The sequence below is a fragment of the Hylaeus volcanicus genome, chromosome 5, assembly GCF_026283585.1.
Source record: "Hylaeus volcanicus isolate JK05 chromosome 5, UHH_iyHylVolc1.0_haploid, whole genome shotgun sequence".
Lineage (NCBI taxonomy): Eukaryota > Metazoa > Arthropoda > Insecta > Hymenoptera > Colletidae > Hylaeus > Hylaeus volcanicus.
Genome location: NC_071980.1, coordinates 7,045,025 through 7,068,227, shown reverse-complemented (window position 1 = coordinate 7,068,227; position 23,203 = coordinate 7,045,025). Strand labels below are relative to the sequence as shown.

Genomic DNA, 23,203 nt, shown 5'->3' with positions numbered 1-23,203 from the left:
CTCTCTCTCTCTCTCTCTCTCTCTCTCTCTCTCTCTCTCTCTCTCCCTCGTACGTTCTCGTCCTATCTATCATTTGTCGTCTCTCTCTCTGTCTCTGGTCGCGTCGTTCGTTCACGACTTCTGGCACGGAAAGCCCTGTGGGCGCCTCCCGCAATATGCTACCGAGTACATCGGATACTCTTGGGTTTGGTGTTTGCAGTGCCGTTCCCATAACTCCCCCGTGGATTCGCTCTCGGCTTGTTACATCTCCAGGGACGCGCGTCGGTGATATAATGTGAGAATCGAGAGATCGGGAACGACCGGGCTCTCGCCGATTGGGCTCCTCGTGCACGATCACGGCTGGCTCTGATAAGGGATATCGGGGGGAAAAAACGGGGGACGGGGGATGGGAAAACGGAGGGAAATTCGCGAGTCGAGGATCGGGAAAAATGATGGAAACGAGCGGAGTAGCAATTTCTGGAATTTAGTTGAGAATCTGTCGATAACGCGTAAAGTGATTATGAATGAAATATTCAAGATTTAGAGTTCACTATTAGGCCATCCCTTATGTGTATGCTGCAGACTGTCTCGATGTTTAATAAAAAAAGTTACAGATATTTTATGGCGATTGAAACATTGCGATATACTAATATTGCTTTCATGGAAAAGTTAACACTTACTCCTGTATCTTTCATCTCCATGATAGAGATTACCTTTTTTAAATGACACTTAAGGGTATGTTTCATATATTAATTTGAATAGCAGAAGAATAAAAGGCATACATTTGTGGAACGACGTAATACTATAGCTTGACTATGGATGTTTATGCAAACAAAGAATTCAATCTTAAATTTAGATATTGTCTATAAGATATATCGTTGTTTATATTTTATGAATGCTTGCATTCGTGCACATTATCATCAATTTCCTATAAATAAATAGACATCTGCAGTCTTGTGATAACATTAGGTACAATACTCGTGTTCTCTTATTATTCAAAACAGGAGCCTGTTAAAAATAAAAACAACTACGCAGGACCATGATCTAGCATGACAGAACACTCTTAGAGCAGCTGAAGACCTAACTGCTCCCCGCAGCTGTTCCCTGGTTCCATGTTTTATTGCTTCGAAGCAAATCACTGCTTTCGTATACTACATCATCCCGAGCAACAAGTCTCTCCAAGTATTACAAATTCTATTCCATATTCGAACGACCGACGACGGATAGTTACCAAAAATTGACACGTGTCAAAGGGCAGATGGCGAAGCCCCGTCCGCCTTTTCTTAGCACACTTCGTGCTTCCTGTCAGAAGAAGTTGACCGATGTTTGCGAAAGATACCACAGGTCAACGAGTTCGGATCTTGTTACTCCACTCGACACCTTTGGCTTCCACGACCGCGTGTTACCCTCGTGTCGTTTAGAATTGCCTCAACCCTTTCGCTAGGGAAGATAAACATTTCACCAAGAAACTCGCCCGAGTCTAATTTGGATGGCTATGTTCGACATTTTGTTTCTGGGAAACTTACACAAATTTTATACCGTACGTTTCATTGTAAGTATCAGTGCGGATCTTAATGCAAAATAAAATCTTCACGAACTTACTCTCAACCTTTTTTATACTCTTCCATATTGTTTGCATTTTGTAGTTTCTTGCGCGTTCAAATTTCCTATAAACACGTAAAAATCCGCAGTCTAGTAATTACTTTATACTATAATCTGTTGGGTCTTTCGTTTTATTAGTGAGTAATACGTGCGCAATATTTTATGTTTCTACGTTGCATCAATGAGTCGAGCGTGATACATTTTCTTCCATTGCTGTTATAACCAACTATTGGAGGGATAAGGTTCTCTATTTATATAAACACCGTCACACAGAACAGCTAAATGCAAGTTGCGAAAGAAACTTTTATGACAACCTAAACACTAAAATTTTAAAATCACTTTTGAATAACTCTAAACATACAATGCATTCGATCCTCTGGTTTTAGGTTTGTATATTTAGATTGAAAAAATCAAAAGTTCAGTCAGTATCTTTTATATTCACCATGAAATTTTTACCAGATTTTTGAATTCGAGAACGCCGGAGCCACCGAGCGCTCGTTCGACCATTATTCCTCCAATTATCGTGTCAACGGGTGGAAGGATTTGATTGAAAACACGTTCCGCAGGGGTGCCTTTCGATCCAGCTACCCCCGATACGCGGCCTCAAAGGAACAACACAGAATGAACTTTCATTAGAAAGCCCTCCTAGAGTCGTAACGTGTAGGAGTAAAAGAAAATAAGAGCAACGGCAGCTGTGCTCGTCGGGGCAGACGAAAAAAAAAAAATATTAATAACGCGCCGTCCACCTCGCCGACCCTTTGATTTCCGGCTTGTCGACCTTTCCCCGGAAACGACGTCTATGCCCACGGCTCTGTAACGTTTCGCATGAAAATCACGGATAATTTGTCGATCGCGAATGAAACTACAAATTCTGGACAGCGACGAAGACATCTGCGCTTCCTGTTCGACGAAATTGTAGCGTTACGTGCAAGTAAGGTGAAATTTAAGTAGAAAATTAATATGTGATTAATACGCAAAAATTTCTACGGGGCTAAAGTTTTTGTTTTTACACAATTACATATTATGCAACCCAACATTTGTGATTGTGCTTATTTTTGCGGATTTATTTCCTTTAATAGATCACCTTCGGAACTAATATGTTTACTTCTTTAAAGGCGATGTTGGTTACGGTGCTACGAATATCAGCACAGGTCGTCTGAAATAATTTGTACACAGACAGAAACGATGTCGCGTTGAATGATGTATTCTAATTAATATGCGATTAACACGATCTGAATTTCCATACGATATACCGTGCGGGTTCGTCACGGAAAAGGAGACAATGCCTCGCGTTTCCTGCTGGCTCGTGAAAATTAAATGGTTCGGATTTTCAGGCAATTAACGCGCCACTTAAATGGTTTATAAACGAATACGAGATGAAACAAAGACCTACTTTTCTCTGGGGTCAACAGCCTTAACATTAACCTTTTCAATAATGAGAATATCAGAATATCAATTAGAAACAAATAAGATACAAAGTTTTGAATTAAGGGGTGCAAAGGGGTGGGTAAACTCGAAACACTGTCGTCTCCGTTAACCTAAGCGACGCTAATTTCATTTAAAAGCGTTATCGTTATCAATCGTTAGGATTTATTGGCGTGCAGGATCAATTTAGACTCCGTCTCGTCTAAACGAGCGTGTAACAAGAAGCCACTTCCACCGAGTCGGCCAGTAATAGATTAAAGCCATCTTCCAACCCCTGGTCCTGAGCGTATATTGTCCCCTTAACACCCCTATACCGGGTAGTTTTGCTTTAGTTCACTTGACCCTACTTGTCCCATCGGGGGTGCCGCGCGTTTCCTCCCTTCAGCTTGCTCCGCTTCTGTCGCTCCTCTCTCCTCTGTCTCTCTCTCTCTCTCCCTTTGCGCTCCCCCCCCCCCTCCCCTATGTCGTTGAATTTTTATTTCCATCCTTCTTCGTCGCTTTTCGTTCCTTTGTCCGGCGTCCTCTTTCCCGCGTCTGTGAATCTCGCTAGCGTTTAGTTTTGTCGCCGGTCCCTCTCTCTGTGCGCCTTTGATTAGCTGTTTGCCTCTGAGTTTCTTCGGAGTTCCGGCGCCCTGCGCATCCGTCTTTCTGGACGCTCCTCGCTTAGTTAAAAGCATTTGAACTCCTATCGTTTGCGAGTAAATTGTCTCCCTTTGGACGCGGCACTGAAACGAGTGCATATTCGGCAAGGTTACTGCTAGCTTCCGAGCTTACAGCGAGGGAAAGATGGGGGGATGTTTTTTGAAAACAGGTGTGGTAACGTTGGTAAGTTTGATTAGGGTGGGAACGGTGAGGGGGGAGTTATTCGCTAGAGGAGGGGAATAGAATTTTCAATTAAAGGAATGTTAGTGTTTTAATGTCTCAATAGCTGACTATCTTAATGTCTCAATATCTCAATGGCGTGAGGCTTCTAGGCCTCGTGCCTCTAGGCTTCAATGCTTTTAGGTCTCAATGCTTCGAGACCTCAATGCTTCTAGGCCTCAATGCTTCTAGGCCTCAATGCTTCTAGGCCTCAATGCTTCTAGGCCTCAATGCTTCTAGGCCTCAATGCTTCTAGGCCTCAATGCTTCTAGGCCTCAATGCTTCTAGGCCTCAATGCTTCTAGGCCTCAATGCCTCTAGACCTCCATGTTTCTAGGCCTCAATGCTTCTAGGTCTCAATGCTTCTAGGCCTCAATGCTTCTAGGTCTCAATGCTTCTAGGCCTCAATGCCTCAACATCTCAATATCTCAGTGCTTCAATGTCTCAATGCCTCAACATCTCAATATCCCAGTGCTCCAATGTCTCAATGCCTCAACATCTTAATATCTCAATACCACAGTATCACTAAGCTTCGATACTACATACTAGGCCTAAATGCCTCCACACCTCAACATCTCAACGCATCAATACCTCAATATACCCCTATTTAACCTCTAACACATCTATTTAACCAAACACTCCACAGTAACCAACACTCAAGCTTCTAAACCTTCTCCTGGAAGCCCTGTACCTCAAACAATATCTATTTTGTCACCAAAACAAAAGAAAACCTATTCAAAAATCGTCACTATTATTCCCGATTTTCACAATATTACTGAAATAATATTCCACCCCGTTTCGACATCCTGTTCCCCTCGCCTATTCATCTATCCAGGGAGAAGCATGCGCGCGAAGGCTTTCGCAACCCTTACCGTTGTCCCTCGCGCGTGCGGTTAATACGGAAGAATGCGAGGAACGGGCGCCCCACGACAGGGAGCGGTGCGAAGAGTCCACGCAATTTCCTTAATGTACTCGCTAAATGTTCTAACCCCTCGCCGATACATATACCAGCAGGCATTACGCGGATACATACGCCTATGTGCCCGCTCGTACGTCGAAACACCCTTCCAGGCTGGGGGTGCGCAATCACACGTGGAACGCTCGAAGGAAGTAGGCTAAGCGGGCACGAGTGGGTGTCACGATAGAAGCGATTATCGATTACGGAAGACACATGGCACCTAGATGAGTGGTATTACCGCGGCCTTAGTCAAGTGTCTCGAGTTTTCGACCGCGATGTCTCGAGTTCCACCCCCCTCGGTCTTTCTGGGGAAGGTCTCTGTCGTTGGTGTGGTGTAAAAGATATCGTAACTTACAGTTCGTAACGTTTATAGATTTTAATAACCCTCGTGCGGTGAAAGTGGAGTTCGGTTATTGTTTCTTAATTAAACACGAAGGGTGTAGAATACATGTATCTGATCTTCGTTACGATTAATCTACATAATATGTACAATGTCTCAAGCTGATGGCCATTATAATTTATTCAGATGTACGAAGTTCAATAGACTACTTTGATTATTGTTGTTCGTCTGAGGAATTTCAAGTGCACTTGACTTGAATTATTTGTAACTCTGGTTTAAACAGATATATTTAACCTGTAGTTTTGTTACGTCGAATTGCCAACCTTCGTAGTAACGAATCACACAGATTGCTTCGATATCGCTTTGGTGCCCTAGTCAATATTCATGGCAGTCAGAGAGACATTAATCAGGTTACAGTTCGATCGGTGGATTCTCCGTCATGGATCATTTTTCGATGCTGATTCCGGAGAGAAGGAACGCTCGGATAAAATGGTTAATGGTGTAGCTAATGTCCCCATATGCCTAAGCCAGCGCATGGATATGCAGGACACGCAATGGGCGGTGCGCATAAATAATTTAAGCCCCGGACCATCATCCATCCTCGCGAAGAACCCCAGTTGGTCTGACGCTCGCTTTAGTCATGCGTGGCTCTCTACCTAATGCGTTACTTTGATAACTTCATAAACAAACTATCACGATCATTGATCTCGCCAAAAAAGTTCACCCCGAATCACCTTTTCCTAAATTAGAAAAATTATTTAGCCATCGCATAAAAAGTAAACACCTAAAGAAACCCCAGCAAAAATATGTGGCATCCTCGAAATCATTCCCTAAATTTTTGAAAGCTCATTCCACTAATCGTCACTCGTTTATAAATTATTCGCCACGAATAGCCAACGTTCATCGCCGATTCCGCCGCTTCATTAATTCAAACTCATCACTATTTCACTCACCAATCGACTTCTAATCGTTCCGTACAGATCGCCATGCATAGTAATGACTTATTCGCGAATCGCGTTACGGGAGTATCGGGAGAATCGACGATGATCCATTAGAGTGACTCGCGCTTTCCTCCGAACGCGTTCACCCAGCGCGAAAGAAGGGAGAGACAGGTCCACGAGCTTTTTATCGAGGTTCTCCGAGCCAATCGAATATTAGCCGGGCCCGCGGACACATTGTCCGCATTTTATACGTGTTTGCACAATTCCCGATGAATTTTCGTCATCCTGGCCAACTGTTTGCCAGCCAGGGCCAGACAGAAGGGAGAAAAACGGATTCGACGGCTCGGTTGCCGTTTTATCGGCCGGAAGATATTGGATTTATTAATGGCCCTGGTTAGGCACGACGGATTTATTTTATTGCCAGCCGCGATCGCTCCCTACGTCGACATTTATCTGCGGGATCAGGTTACGATGACGGATTCCCCAAAATCGCGCTCCGATAATTTCAATAATTAATTTTATTATCAACTTTACGTTAATGATTCGCAAAAATGACGCTGCAAGGCATTAACGTTATGAACATTGATCAAAACTCGTTCGACGTAGAGACATAAAAATTGATCGTTTCCATGGAGTTCGATCATTCAAACGCGTAAAAAAAATTTTCCCCCGTAACGCCCGCGATCGTAATCATTCGTATTCTGTTTTGTCGTATCACGTCCAAGTCACCTTGCACGCCGCGCGTTGGTCTCCGTGCACTTTACTTAATTGCGTTCGCCTTGCAGCGGTAGTTTCCCCGCTGTTGCATGCGTGCGCCAGTTTTATTCGAAAGAAATTGTGACGAAACGAAATTTAATTGCGTCCTCGCAAGAATCAGGGAGAGAAAAAGTCCTGGAATTATGTGTTTACCTCCATCTGGACTGTGACAACATTCATCGGGGGTGCAGGAGTCGAGCCTTCGTCTTAGAACTTGTTTTAGCCCAGGGAAATTAATTTGTCTTTTGTATTGCTTCTTTGTGGTGTCGTGTGCTGGTGCATACAGTTTATTGTGAATTCTACAGTCAATCCCTTAAGTATACACCTCTATCTCTATCGAAGATATTTGTCCAAGTTAAATGACAGGCTTGATGTCTGCAAATGAATTTTTCATTATAAATATACATACATGTGTGAGGTTTGTTATATTTAGAATTAAGGGTTTATTGGGAAACACCAAAAGTATCGTTTAATTCAGACAAGTTTCTTAAAAATACATACAGTCAGTCTTTTGAAGAAATGTGTTTAAATTAAACAATACTTTCGATGTATATATACGACATAACTCTCAAGAAATAGTAACTCGTTACATACATTATTTACTTCCAAATGTATAAAAGTACTCTCGACATAGCAGACTTTCAACAACGTTCTACAACAACTGATACAGAAGTCATCAAGTGTCTTCGTAACCAGCACTCGTCAATCCTGAACGACCTGCAGGAAAAAAAGCATTCGTGTTCTTTTACTTCCTATTAGACTATACAGTGGATTTCTTATTCCATCTACCTGGTCAAGATCTAAATCTTCCCAGAAGACCACGAACCTCCCCACTTATTACGAACCAGAAATCATTAACAATGCCAATCTTCACCTTCCTTTTGGAAACCTATCTAGAACCAATCGTTTACCTAGCGCAATGACCCACCGATGTCCGACGAACCTTCCACCCTTTTTTCGCCGTCTGTGCCCTTCGCCTCAACCCGGTACCACCCCCGAACAGAATCCTTCGTCCCTGTTCGAAACGCGAGTCGAAACACGGCATCGTCGATCTCCGGGGATCGCGTTACTTTTGATTATCCCCCTGTAACGGGTGGAGAAAGGGAAACGGACTTGAAAGGTTCAGCGAGCACGGACCGGTGCACGCAAATGCGCGGGCGTATGTCGTTTAAGCCCATTTAACCGTACAAACGTTTGAGAGATCACGGCCGGTGCGGAGGAGACAATGAGAGGGAGCTGTCGTCGGGCTTTGTGAGGGGGCTGGCTTTCATTGGGGGGAAGTTGCACGAGGATCGCGCGGACTCGAATTCGAAATGACGAGGTAGTTGGGGGGTTGGCGGGCCGAGGTCGCGGGTGGAAGCGCCGCGGAAGGGGTTGTTGGCGAGGCGGTGGTTATCCTGACGCGACGGCACACCCACGCAGGCGCCTTTCAACTTCTCTCTCTCTCTCTCTCTCTCTCTCTCTCTCTCTCTCTCTCTCTCTCTCTCTCTCTCTCTCTCTCTCTCTCTCGCGTCCCTTTATCTGGTTCTTTCCGTCCTACCCTTTGCCTCCTGTCTCCCTGTTTACCACCGACACGGTACTGATAACTACGCCCTTACCTCCTCCAGCCCTCTGTCATGCCCAGGGCCGAATTACGCCATAAGCTTCGAGGGCTACAGCCTTATACATTAATTTCCAACGACGAATGACGAAGACACTTGAACGGCAACGGAAGATTTACGCGGCTGACATCGATCCTGGATTTGTAACTGAAATTCTGCACTCTTGGAACCGCCGTACGGTACCGAGTTCTCGCGTTTAAAGCCTGGCAGCAAGCGATGGATTAGCTACGTTCCCTCGTGCCGGGATTGCGCCGCGCCAGGCTGCTGGCGTTAAGGGATGGAATTGCAGCGAGGAGTTTTTGCAAGATGTAACACCCGCGAAGCGTATTTCTAGCGTTCTAACGGGAAATCGCGAGGTGCAAGCGAGGGGCCGAGGCGTTATTTTCAGCGGGTAGAAAATAGAAAATAGGAGAGCTGAAGAGTGGAAGGTCGAATTAAGCGTAGAATAGATTCCAAGGGTGAATGGTGTCCCTTTAATAGCAACTCGAATTAGATAATTCATAATCGATTCAGTCTCTGCTATCGACACATCTAAAAAATTATTGAGATCGCTTCGAGAGTTTGTCCAAGTGTTCCCAAGTTCGATACTCGTAAGCTTCAGAGATCTCCGAAACCACGATCCATCTCTGTTCGCGCACCCTCGTTCCTTTCCACTCTCGTTACCTCTGTCTTCTTCCTCTTTCACCCTCCGCCTATTCTCTTTTCGGATCTGCGTCCGTCTGATTCTGATTTCACCGCCTCCCCGTCGACGCTTCTACCCGTGACACAATAGCGCATCTGGCGCTAACTTCTGTTTTCGGTCGTCGCGTCCGTCGACGGGGAAATCGTCTCGGTTTTACGCGTTCCATCGCGAGGATCTCCGCGATCTACAGTTTTCCGTCGCGACTCATCCGAATGGCGGTTGATGGACGTTTGTTTATGTTTACCGCTGGCGATGCTTTGTGGAACAGGTCCGAGGGAAACGATGGTTTAGCGTTCTTTCAGCGATATTTATTTTTTAGACCTTTCGAACACTGCTGGTGCACTAAGGACGACGCAAAAAGTGAATTCAGACGAACCCGGTGTAAATTTGTCGTCGCTTCTTTCGTCGATCAACGAGTGAGGCGCCAAGCGACTGAAAGGGCGCGTGAATTAACGAAAGAATAATCAGGTACACGTAGATTTTTAGGAGAATTTAATTGGTGGGATTTTAAATTCAATTGTCTGTAGGGAACGGGAATAAAACATTACGAGAGTGCATATTGATTTAAGGGTGCATCGTTTTATCCACTTTTGAGAATACTTATGTTCTAGTATCTTGCTATACACTTACGATGACACTGTCTGGTTATATTTTTAGTATTTTAAATTCGTCTAACGTTAATTGTTATACCTTATATTCTATCGTATATTATTCTGGGGAGATATTAAGAAACATTTTCAAAGGTACTAATTAAGTTTAAACTTTAATTTAATTGATGTTTGAATTTTGTACAATACATGACACAAACCCAAATATTGCGCAATGATATTGACCGTCTACGAACCGCTTAAGAAATTCGTGTCTTTGGAGCGTCGAGGAGAAGGAACTGAGATACTGGATGCACTTACGTTCTTCTAGCAAAATAATAAAATACATTGCGAATGGTATTAACACCATATTTGGAAATTGAAGTGTCTCGAGGGGTGCCAACAATGTTTTTAATAATCCAAGTGAACCTAATCGTCCGACGTGCTCCTGAATTCTCCTAGAAAATTATAGAAAGAACAACCTCCTACCCTTTTCATTCTAAAATCCAAACATTTGGCGCACCATCGATGAATTCACGCCGAATTCGGAAGGATTGTCGTTCAAGGGAATATTAATTTGATCGACGCGCGCGATTCAATACGGCCGGTGGTAGCGGAGGCTGAGAAACCGTATGCGTAAATGGGGCAGGCGAGCAACCGACCGATATAAATTCAAACGCATTTACGCGGTAAGGGTGCCGTAATTTATTACTCGGCGATGTTATGGAAACGCCCATGGAGAAGATCTGCCCGTGCAAATTCGATTATATGCAGTTGTATCTTGCCTCCGATTCCGCCCCTTCCGCCCTCTCCGTCCGAGCGTTCGGGGGCACAGAGTTAAATTAAAAAACGGTACAGGGCGCATAAACGTGCATATTTCATCGGCGACGTCTTTTTTTTTCGCGCGGAATTTTCCGCGGGAGTTTCAACGGGGATATACGGTGCACCGTTCGAACGTCGTCGTTCACTTGTTTATCGTTTGCATCCCCTTGTAGCGTTTGAAATTTATCCGATTCGGTGAACATTTCACGAATGGTCAAACGGCAGCCTTTTGTGCATTATTCTTACATGAAGTATATAAATTACTAGCTACACCCGCGATTTCACTCGTGCGGAATACTATTTATTTCATAGATGCCAAATTCTGGTTTTCAACTATTTCTAATCCTTCACGATATTTTCTGGAAAAGTAACAGTTTGAATTAGCTAGGCTCACCGTTTCAATATATTGCATGTGACGACAGGTTTCCATCGAATGCTCAACTATTGCATATACAGGTTATATATATATATACAGGTCAGTCCTGGTCACCTCATTAGTGATCGCATACTCACAATTCTATTGTTTACGCGGAAACGTTCTATTCACTAGAAACAGCTGCGAGCAATAACCACTATAGAAGCCGTTACCCTTGCACAGTCCTTTATTGCCGAAAAACACGTGCTCCTTTCGAGTCTTAATAGTCCCTGGCCCCGATGATAATTGACGTATCGTAAACCCGAAAGGTGATCGCGGTCGATAGCACCATCCTAGAAACCAGGACTTCGCCCTTATTGGATCATCACCTCGTAGAACTCAACACTGTCGAGCAGATAACGTGGATGTTATCCATGTAAGAGAAGTATCCTTTCCGTAAACGTCTTTCAGTTCCCGCGAGTCTTTTATTAACGTCAGTAACGAGTTAAACCGAGAATTACTTCATCCACCCCTATCCATCAGCCTTCGCACCACCGAATTCAACCCAACGGTGTCATACCGCGCATCATGTTCCCCCCCGAACACCTCGATGCGCCTAGAAAAGACGAAAAAAAAGAAACAACCTTGCCAGCAACATCGCAGCTAGAACAATAGCGGGAAAATCATCATCCCCCTGAGGGTGGAGCGCGCCCGGAAGCGTATAATGATCCAGGTCCGACCCTCATCCCCTGACCTTTCGCTCGTTGAAGCCCGAGCTTGATATTTACGTTATCCTCGAAGGAAGCGAAATGAAAAATAGAAATGTCATCGTTTGTCGGGTCAAGTGTGCGCCCGTCGGGGGAACAAGGGATGCGTTCCTGGCGGTGCTCTCGCTGCTCTCTGCGGCTCCAACCCTGCTTCTCTTTCCTTTTTTCTTCCTTTCCTTTTTTCTTCTTTCCCCTTCCAATCCCCCAGTCGTTAGTCTTGCCACGAGCACAGGAGGAACACTGTGGGCGAGTAGGCCTTCCAACCCTTGGTCGGGTCGCGATAAACCCCCGTGCTCCGATGCTTTTTACGGTGACGAACGACTCCTGGAGGCGTGTCGACATGTGCAACGGAGCCGACGAAGGGTGGGCTCGCGTGATCGAAGCTCGAGGAGGACGCCCACGGAAATCACGGGGTCGCGCAATCGCAGAGACACCCCTTTAATGAATCTTCGCGACGAAAAACGAAGGGACTATCGGTCGCATCGGCTCCGACGCTTCGCTCCTGTATTTCGGGGCGTTCGAACGGGGCTCGAATCTCGTGGCGGGAGTGTTGGTAATTTGTTTAACGCTTCGGAGGGGGTTTTGGGTGGCGGAGGATCGCAGCGGGGGAGGATTAGTGCTCCGGTCCGCGTGTCTTTCATAGGTAGCTGAAATTTTGCCGTGGCGACGGAGTATCGCGTCGAAACTGCACAACGATCGTCGGAACATGTGCTGGACCAGCACCGCTTCTGCAGATTCTTTCGTAGTCTTGACCCTACAGTGAGCACCGATTCGCAAATGCATCACTTAGTTACATTCGGTATTATTTCTTAATAACAATTTCGAAATAGAAAATGGTCAGTAGTATATGCATTAACTATTCGTCAGGTTTGTTAAATGCGAAGCTTGATAATGCAAGATTTCGATATTATGCCTCATGTAAAGAAGTCTCTACAGAGAGCAGGTCGCGTTGTACAACTTAGGAACATCGTGTTGTTCGAGTTTACTTATTTCAACGTATACTCGACTCCACGCGCTACCTTACGTAAGGTGCGATTATTATTTGTAATAAAGATCATAATGTCCAACATATTACGTAGTACCAGAGCTACCTATCCCTGAAGATGCAGATTGCAACAAGCTGAATACAGATGCGACAACCTCTCATGAATATCACAAGGGACGATACTCGACTCGAATCTAAAATGACGTATCGAAAATGATTATCTCACCACAAGGACATTGCTAACGTTCCGAAGCCCCGATTAGGATTCTTTAATGGTCCATGAAAACCACGAATTGTTAAAGGACTCATCCACGCGTCTACGATGAAACTGCGGAAGCATAATTGTTGAACGATGCAAAATTTTCCACCTGACCACGTGGAGAAGGGTGGCTGCGGGGCAACAGATGGTTCGACACTTTTGCACGACGACGGTCGTGCCCGTAAAATCTATTATGCGCGCGCGTCAGTTTCTTCCATGGTCCTGAAATGGCAGTAAAAAAAACAAACGTTCGATACGCGAGCGATTCGCCAATCACGGTATGGCGCGCTTTTTCAGCGGTAAATAACGCTTGTTAGTCACGCGTCGTTGCGCCTTCCGACTGGTTTTCATTAGTCTCCGTCGCTTCTCGCTTCTTCTTTCCAGCGATGCCCGCGATACGATCCTTCGCTGGCTGGTCCTCGTTCCAGCTCTTCGAGAATTGTTACTTAAACCAAGATTATTGGGATTTGTACATTCGTGGTCTATGATTGAGAGACACAGATCGTTAATGTTGAACGTCGTATCGGTTCTTCGAGAATTATTGTAATTAAACCATTAGGGATCTATTGAGAAGCAATTTATATTTAAAAATGATTCTGGGAATCTAATTTTTTCACCATCCTCGAGATAACTCAGGATAACTCACGATACCTTTATCCGAAGTCAAGAAATTAAATACTTTTCATTAGTACGTGACCATAGCACGTGATACTTGTATCATATTTTTAAATATCATATTTCGACTATTTTTTGATGAAAAATTAACGAAATATTCTTCAGATGTAACTCTTTCGAACGACATAAGTTAGAATAACATATTCTTAAATATATCTTCGTATATTTTTTTTTATAAAAACTTTATGAAATATTCTTCAAATGTAACTCTATCGAACAACATAAGAATAATATAACTCATCCAGTCCGTTCGAAAAAAAAAAAATTTATAGAAAATGCGCTCTTCTTTTCGGCCCTCGAAACCCATGCAACCTCTTAACACCAAAGGCTGCGCGACATCGCAAAAACACAGATCACCCGTGGACCTCGTGAACGATCGCGCAGCTCTTCTTCAAACGCGCTCGCGGTAGGCGCGATCAGAAGTCGGCGCAGCCAGCGGAAAATCGCGAGCGGCGAACAGAGGAGGATGAGTTTTCATCTGAAAGGTGAAAAGGGGTAGCGAGACGCGGGGACAAAGAGGACACGGAGCCATCCGACGCGACCGAGAAAAACAAAGACGCCCATTGAAAAAGTGTGCCGGTTGATGGTGGTGGACGTATCTACGCGTCCGTTTGATACATCGACCCCGCCGACTTATTCGGTTCGGTGTGGTTGGGCGCGCTCGAATCACCGAGGGATGAGAAAGGAGTATACGCGACTGATCCCGACTAAGATTATAAAATGGCGACCCTCAGCCCACCCTCACGGCTGTTCTTAATTTCGCTCGGATCCTTTTGTATCCCCACCCTCGTCCCCGCACCCCTACGCAGCCCGGTTTCTCCGCTTCTTCTGTCGCTTCCTCCCTTACTTTTCCTCTTCTTTTCTTTTCTTTTCGCCTCTCACGACCCACCCACCTTCGCGAGAACCAGCCTCGATTTCTTTGCCTTTCCGCGACGCTTGCTTTCACAATCGGCACGACTCTCCAGACGTTGCCAAAGGAACGCGCCGCGGAGTGCTCGGGAATTCTTTTACGCGACGATTCCGATGAATAGGACTCGGCTGCCATGGACAGCGGAAATGGATCGTCATGGAACGACGATGCAACGCTGGAGAATAGGAAACTAGGGACCTGGAGGTGGTCAGAGTTTGGACGTTCTTGATCCGAAACATGGGTTTATCGATGTTTGGGACAATTGATGTGTGTGTGTGCGTGTGTGTGTGTGTGTTAGGATTTGTATTATCCCGGAGAGGATCGATTTGGAGAGTTTAGGCCCTAAACTTTAAGGTAAGAACTGACAAAATGGTTAAATTAGAGAACCCTTTAGGTACCTTGGAAAACCAAGAGTCAACGAGTCATGAAGCATCATGCTTTTATTTTCGAGGGTGTCAACTCAACTCGGTACTTCATCATCGACGAACCAAAGATTACCCTTTTTTCTTACTTCTCACAGTTTCTTTGGGGCCACCGTGGCTTTCCAAATTCGCCAAAAAAATGTTTGAAAAGACGCTTCGTTCGCACGTGGCCAGGGATCGTCACCATCCCTCTGGGAATCTGTAAGCCTCACCGTCCTCCTCGAAGCGTCCTCCGCGTCAACATCGATTCCCCTTTTCTCTCACTTCCCACCGATCAATAGATCGTATCGTTGACTTGCTACCACCATGAACTGTCAAAATCATAAAAAAGCTTTTGAAAAGCGCCTGGTTCGCACATGGCCAGGGTCAGGGATTGCCACCATCTTTCTGGAAGCTTCGCCGTCGTCCTCCGAGCGTCATCGGCGTCGCGTCAACGCGTCACCTGCACCCCTGCGTCGCGGATCGTCCTGCCAGGAGAGCGTCGTTCGCTCGGAAGGCGCACTGGTCCGTCGATCGCCATATTGGAGGCGGTCGACCTTCCCTCCAATCGGCGACGTATTCTTGGATGCGTGGGTGCGAACCGCACCCAATAACCCGCTCGCGATCCCCACCGGGGTTCTGCCACACCCACGAATGTCACGTGCGCACGAGCAGCTGCGAAAACGTCTGAACAGTCGCTCGCGTATCCTCGCACAGAGAGCATCGTCCGGTCGTTCGTCGTCGACGATCTGCTCTCGCTGACAGTGTCTAGAGTCTAGATTGATACAGTTGACAGTGTCAGTGTCTGGATCGAAACAGTTGGTGACAATAGGTGGCCATCGGATCGATGACTGGACGAGGAAGAAGATCGTGAGCAAAGATCGTTGAAGTTAACGTTGGAGGAAGATTGGTGTAAGATACTGTCCAAGGTATCAGAGGTTCCAGGGTTCGCTCCTTGATCGTTCGATGCCCAAGTTGGGTAGCAGATTTGGTTCGCATCGAGACTTGTTAGTAGACTATGAACGGAGATAGAGAATCAGGGAAGTTCGAGCCAGGTGAAGAAGAGACAAAGAGAAATCAGGACTAATGGAAGTGCGGAGGAAAGTGCATAGGATGATGGAACGGATGGCGAAGGAGAGTTAGCATCGATTAATCAGAGAATAGTTGGAATAATAAGGAAGTTAGATGTAAGTAGTGTAGGATTAGAGGACAAAGTAGACAGTATATAGGGGTGTGAACACTGTTGGGAAGCTAGTGAGACAAGTGACTCCGAATATCTAGTCGTCGGTACCAAAGATTCGAGTGTTGTATAAATCCAAACGCAAAGGAAGAAGAAGAGAGTCAGTTGTCTGATATAACATCAGACATCAGTGATAGGATTGATATCAAAGGAGGCTTCAGCAACTAAGGCCCAAAGCTTTGATTCAGGAACCAACAACCCTTCAGCCTCCAGGTTCACTCAATCGAACACAAGGCTCATCGAATCCAAAGAAGAAAGTGAATACCTGACCTAAACACAATATCACCAACTCCAAAGAACCTGTGAACCGATAACCCTCCAGCCCCCTCGTTCACTTAATCGAACACAAGGCTCATAAAATCCAAAGAAGAAAGCGAAGAACTCGTCCACCAGGGATTCTTCGGTGTCGCTTATAACAGGTGCAGCTCCTCGAGCTCGCAGCGATCATCCAAGCGCTGAATCGGATGAAAAGGCGCAGCGATGACTATGATAAGCCTGGAAATGCTGGGCCGCGAGGCTCTGCCTCTGGAAGGGATGTATCGCCGCGGCCGTCAAGATGTCTTGACACCGCCTCACGACAGTCCAGAGACACGGAACGTCCGACGGAACGGCAGTAACGCCGGAAGCGCGGTGAACATCGTCAGCTACGACGACACACCTCGCAACGAGATGCATCCGCTTGATCAACCGGCGGTGGAGCTCGGTCTGCCGACGCATATCCCCGAGATCCTCTACTGTAAGTGAGACGCGACGATCGTATTGCACTAGTTTCGTCAGGTGGAAATCGGCACAGGGGTGGCTGGTGTCGATGGAGGGAGACTTGTAGAGGTGTTTATACGTTCGCTTATGGTAGGTAGTGACAGAAGAATAGTAATCGCGGGGAATACAGGTGGATGTTAGCATGGAATTGAGTGAAGGTGGTAGATATATGGATCGAACAGGGTAGTTAAGGTATTGGTGTAGCATTTTTGAGGATTGCTAGGCTTAGTCTTTGTTGCTTGGAATTTCTGCAGAGAAATTTATTTTCTGAGATTGTTAGGTTCTTGTGAATTTGAAGATGGTGGATGAGGAAGGTGAAGAGTAGATAGATGGATTGAATAGGGTAGTCAAGATATAATTGTTGAACATTGGTGAAGCGGTTTTGTAGAAATCGTGAGGTGATCGTATAGCGATGGTATTTTAATCGTGAGGAATTCAGGTGGATGTTAGGATGGAGTTGAGTGAAGGTGGATGAGGAAGGTGGAGGATAGATATATGGATCGAACAGGGTAGTCAAGGTATTGGTGAAGCATTTTTGAGGAGCCTTCGTTGCTTGGAATTTATACAGAGAAATTTATTTTCTGAGACTGTTAGGTTCTTGTGAAATGTCGCTGTGGATATCTAAGGAAGGGATATGTCACGTTAACCAACGTTATAAACACCGTGGAAGTAAAATTACTGCTTGCTATACCTTCCTTGTCAAACATCGTCGACAATCACCCCATAATGTAGAAATTCAAGCCATAATTGCTTATACTATTGTAGCAGTCTGTTAAACAGTGCAGCGGTAATCTTTGGATATTGAGGATTACGAATGATAGTGTATCGGACAATACGAATTACTCACAACCCGATCGCATAATTGTGATAACATTCATACGATGATTTATGTCTTTATCGGAAGCATTATAATCGAGTCTATTTTATCGGCTGCCATTGCATGGATTTCCTTGGACTGTTTCAGCCTCGATACCGAAGTGCGGCGGGTGCCAAGAAGCAATTTTGGACAAATACGTGCTGAGGGTTCTCGAGAGGTGTTGGCACGCGAGGTGTCTCACGTGTCGAGACTGCGGTGCAAGGTTGACCGACAAGTGCTTCGCGAGGAACGGCCATGTTTTCTGCAAGGACGACTTCTTCAAGTAAGTTACAATACTTATTTCTATATGTGCAATCACGAGCAATCAGGGTTGCTTCGGTAACCGTCGCGAGGTTATCCGACTTGTATCTCGCCTCTGAAACACATTGTTAAGAAGTATATATTTTAAAAAAGGGAATATTCTTTTTAATTTCCAAGGGAATTGAATTAATACACTTACCACCAGAAACACAATTTCAAATCTAACGCAATTACAACTATATTTATTTTTGTATTCGAATACAAAATTCCTTCGGAACATCAGCAGAGCACGCCCAGCGACAGAAATGTGTTACATTGACGGTACGAGAGGCTTATTTATTTAAAATACTTTAGCGTTACATAACGCGCCATGTAAGACAACGATGGTGTCGCGTAATCACAGTGGCGAGATACAAGCGCACTTTTTCTCGAAATATTATCTTCAGCAGATAGTGCGTAGGCATGAAACGCTTATCGACGGTGTCAGGCGTAGGCTCGCGAAAAAGAAAAGCCATCGGGATAGCCGAAAGTTGTTCGTCGCGAAAGAAGGAGAGGGAGAAAACGGAAGCAAAAGTTACGATCGGAGTTGTGTGCGTACCTGGCACTGGTATTGATTGTGTCAGAAGAGCGTGCCTTTTCTCATCTACCCACACCTCCACGAGCACAAGACGCCATTTTTCTTCTGCTGTTTGCCGAATCGAAGGAACTCGCTTCCCTTCCCCTTCGTCTTACCCTTCCTCGTTCTTTCTTCGGATCAGAATCTCCAAGGGAGCAGAAAGCATCGTCTTTGCAACGCGCCCAGGAACTGTAAAAACATCATCCCGGCCTGATAAATGGCTGATTCGCTATCTATAACGGAGCCCCTTTAATTATACTCGGAATCGAAGCACGCGTTTCGCGATTTTTTTACGAAACACGGAAGCATCAGCGTCTCTATCGATAGCAGAAAACGGGTGGAAGGTGGAACAAATAAGAAAGGTATAGGTTTGCAAATATTAGTAACGAATGTATAGAGAATACATGCGCTTATGAGAAATAAAATACTCGTATGTCTATTGTAGGAATTTCTCTAAATTAAACGATGGGTCTGGTACTGTCAGATAGTAAACTTTACACATGTATATATTTATAATCAATAGACTGCGAATCTTTATGCATTTATAGGAAATTCGAATATGCAAGAAACTACAAAATGCAAACAATATGCAAGAATATAAAAATAATTGGAAGTGAAGTTCGTGTTACGATATTTGCAAAATAAAATAAATTCCTATTTAGGTTCAATTTTTGTAGGCACGCTCGCCAAGATTTTATTTTGCATAAAGATCCGCAGTCTGATAATCAAATATTGAACATCGAAAACCTATCAATTAATTCAAACTTCTTTCTCCAATAAACATAGAGAGTACGAATACGTAGAAAACCGACTGTATCCCTGATAACTAAACCACTGAAACCGTGACAAGTCCAAATCCCGAAAATTCAAATATTCTCAGCGTAAAGACTAGCATAAACCTCAGTGACGTTCTAAGCCAACAAACACCCGAAAGTCTCGAACCCCATCTTTCCTTTTCTTCAGTTTGTTTCTCAACTCAGTGTCGCCCATGTCACGACGACACCTTGCTGTCACTAATACGCGAACGTAATGTGAAAATGTTGTATGTTGTTGGTGTGGCAGGCGTTTCGGGACGAAATGCGCGGGCTGCGGCCAAGGATTGGCGCCGTCGCAAGTCGTACGAAGGGCACAGGAACTGGTCTACCATCTCACCTGTTTCTCCTGCGCCCTTTGCTCTCGGCAGCTGGACACCGGTGACGAGTTCTACCTGATGGAGGACAGAAAGCTCGTCTGCAAGCCCGATTACGAGCAGGCGAAGGCGAAAGGTAATTCCAAAATAGCGCTGTACTCGATTTACCTTTATCGTTCCAAGAAAAGGCTTGGTAATTTTATTAACCCGATTGTTATTTCGCACGGTAGAGTTGGCTGACGGAGGAAGCATAGATGGCGATCAACCCAACAAGAGGCCGAGGACGACCATCACGGCCAAGCAACTGGAGACTCTCAAACTAGCGTACAACACCAGTCCCAAACCGGCGAGACACGTGCGAGAGCAACTGTCTCAGGACACAGGACTGGATATGCGCGTTGTTCAAGTCTGGTTCCAGAACAGGTGCGTTTGGGAGAGATTCGAGTATTGGCGGATCCAAGTCGCCGATGATACCGATTGAAAACGATGTAACACGGTTCCAAAGCAGCCTGTACAGGACTCTTCGCGCAAGGGATTTATTTCAAACCTTATTCTGTCGTTGGTTTCATTTATCGCCGATGTTCCGAGAATTTACAAGCGCGAAGACGTTTGAAACCCGTCGAAGTGAAGATTAGGAACAATGTAACGGGTTTGCAAAGCAGACAGATATAGAGCCTTTTAGTTAAGGGATGTGTTTTAGACTTTATTCTATCGTCGGTTTCATTAATCGCTGATGTTTTGAGAATTCACAAGCGCGAGAACGTTTGAAAGGTGTTCGAACGAAGCGAAGCTTTCGTGCGCCGACTTCTAAGCACCACTTGAATTCTGATATCAATTTCGGGGGTCGTAGTTCGGATACCATAGCAGAGCAGTTTCATCGTATGTTCCGGAAGCCATTTATGACAGACCCTTTCGCAAGGTTTCGAGTAGACAGTGACTCGCGAGAGGTAATATCTTCGTGGTTTAGAATGAACTTGAAACGATTCGAAGCAATCCTTCTAATCGCATGCATTTTTACAAAAGAGTGTAGCAACATTGTAGATGATAGCTTCCTACCGTTACGAGTTATCTGTTATCTCGCTGATCTGAGGCTTGTTGCATTTTTGCAAGAGTGCTATCCTTATCTCTCTCGAAATAGTAGCAAAGCTGCGTACATTATAGGCAAACGAAACTGGAAAAAAATCATTTTATCAGCAGAACGCGGTCTAATCAGTAACGAGCCCATGTTCAAGCGTAACTTCTAGAACGCTAAAAAGACGAATTTCTTCCCGAGCTTCGTGCTATTTTTATTTCGCTTGTGTGCCAAATCTAACGACAATCGATTACGAATGATTAATTTGAAATCGTCCGATTTTTCCGCGATTGTGCTTAAACATTTACGACGACACTTTGAAAATCAAGAAGCAGTCTAGTGTTATCGCCGTGCCAGATAAACCGAGCAACATTGTTATAAAAACGTTCACGTGCGCGATAGTATTTTCTCAATGAGCCTCGAGCGCCCTTTCTTCCGTAATATTTAACGACGTTCGAGTGGCTTGGAAAAATGGACGGAGATAAAATTGATATTTTGTCGGAGCTTTCAATGGTGGAAAATGATAAAAATCAAACGACACGTGGAGAAAGTTGTATCATCGTCAATGTCGAGATATTCGTTTCGAAAAATTTTCTTTGTGGACATTGTGCAGTTATCGGTTTAAAAAGCTTGCTTTTTTCCAAAAGTTTAAACATCGAAATGTCTCACACTCGCGATATCGTGCGTAACTCGATGTTGACTGTGATAGTAGGCACTTTTTGTTTCGTTTCCACAAAGTGCGATGCATGGACTTTTGTTATCAGCTTCCGAAAGAACTCGATAGAATTTTCACAGGCATTGTTGCAATTGATCGAGAAATACAAGAAGAAAAAGTTTCGCTTTAATATTTAATCCACGATATTAATTTTCTTCTTTCGCAGAAGAGCGAAGGAGAAGAGACTGAAGAAAGATGCGGGCAGAACGAGATGGTCCCAGTATTTCCGCATGAAAGGAACGGGGGCTGGTGGACATTCACCTAGGCACGACAAGCTTCTCGACAAGGACGAGCTTAAGGTCGACCTGGATTCTACCTTCAGTCACCACGGTACGTAATTAATTGCACTCTGCGCAATCAAAATCAGCCTATCCCAACACAATCGTCCGCTCGAGACTTCCGCCTCGATTCGATACATCCCACGACCGGTTATTCTGTTTTAATTAATTTGATCCGTCGTTCCACGCGTATTCGCGATGGAGCTGCCATTTTTATATCAAACAGTGCTGGTAATGGCTTCGTATTCAAAAAATCGTTGCGCGTTGTCAGAACTTGCGCTGAAAAGCGACCGTTAGCGCGTTATTTGCACTCCCAATATCGCAAAATGTACGCAGACCTCCCCTCTGTGTGCGCAAGCAACCCCTTCGATTCGCGAAACGAGAAAACGTTAAAAGCACCGGAACGGACCCTCCGGTATATTTCTATCACCGCGATACTGTCACGGGGAAGAACATATTCGCGATACCTTCTTTTAGAAAGGCCTCGAACTGTCTTACAAGTACCGCGGGGAGTTAGTGATACATATTTGTTTGAAATATTTTTATTTTCACTGGCTCGATTACGATTAAACGCGGAGGGTGAACGTAAGTCTAGTTTGGAAAACCCTTTGCATTTGGTTGATAGGTACGAAGCCGAAGGGAAGTTAAAAGAATGGTTCTACCTAGCCTCTCGCTTTAATGTCGGTTATCTCTAAGCTTTCGTGTATCCGAGCGTTTAGCAGAGGGGAAGACGATCACGTCAATTATTCAGGAGTTCGTGGAGGCTAACTGCCGGCTCACCGTGTCCGAGATTTCAGGAAGATTGCGGGCCAGCCTCGAATTTATGCCTACCGTTAACCGGGCGCGTCCTAAAGCCACGCAACCCCCTGCCGTTGTTTAAATTATAGATACTTAACAATCTTTTGTTAATGCCAATTATCGATACCAGATGTACGAGTGACTGATATCATGTAATCGAAGAAGGAATTCTTTTTTTTTTGTAATTACTTTATTTTGTAATTACTTTATTTACAATTATTACAATTTAATCGTAATTTATTTAACCCATTATTTACTGATGGGACTTATTTAAAAATTCATGGAACTTCACAGACGTCGGTGGACTAATAAAACTCGTGTCTGCGTTTAGATTTGAGTAACGACAGTTACGGAACGGTGGTGAACATGGGATTGGATGGCGAAGGCGCGAGTCCAGGTGGAGGCGGGAACGGCGCAGGCGGGGGCCCTCCTCGCGGTTATTTAGGCGCAACGACTCCCCCTTATCTCTCAACGTCCAGATCACCGTCCTTACCACCTCAATTTCCATATCCACCGGATGCTGGCCTCTCCGTCTACACCACCCTTGGTAAGTGAACGCCCCGTTATTACATCT

The 23,203-nt window shown here is 44.9% G+C and overlaps 1 protein-coding gene across 1 annotated transcript in view; it reads left to right on the top strand.

The window, feature by feature from the left end:
• Positions 1–23,203, top strand: part of LOC128877539 (LIM/homeobox protein Lhx3) — a 91,984-nt gene that overhangs the window by 33,395 nt on the left and 35,386 nt on the right. The window contains exons 3-7 of the mRNA XM_054124920.1: positions 17,869–18,043; positions 19,700–19,902; positions 19,997–20,189; positions 21,720–21,883; positions 22,961–23,176. Of these exons, the coding sequence (XP_053980895.1) occupies positions 17,869–18,043; positions 19,700–19,902; positions 19,997–20,189; positions 21,720–21,883; positions 22,961–23,176 (951 nt within the window). The remainder of the gene's footprint in view (positions 1–17,868; positions 18,044–19,699; positions 19,903–19,996; positions 20,190–21,719; positions 21,884–22,960; positions 23,177–23,203) is intronic.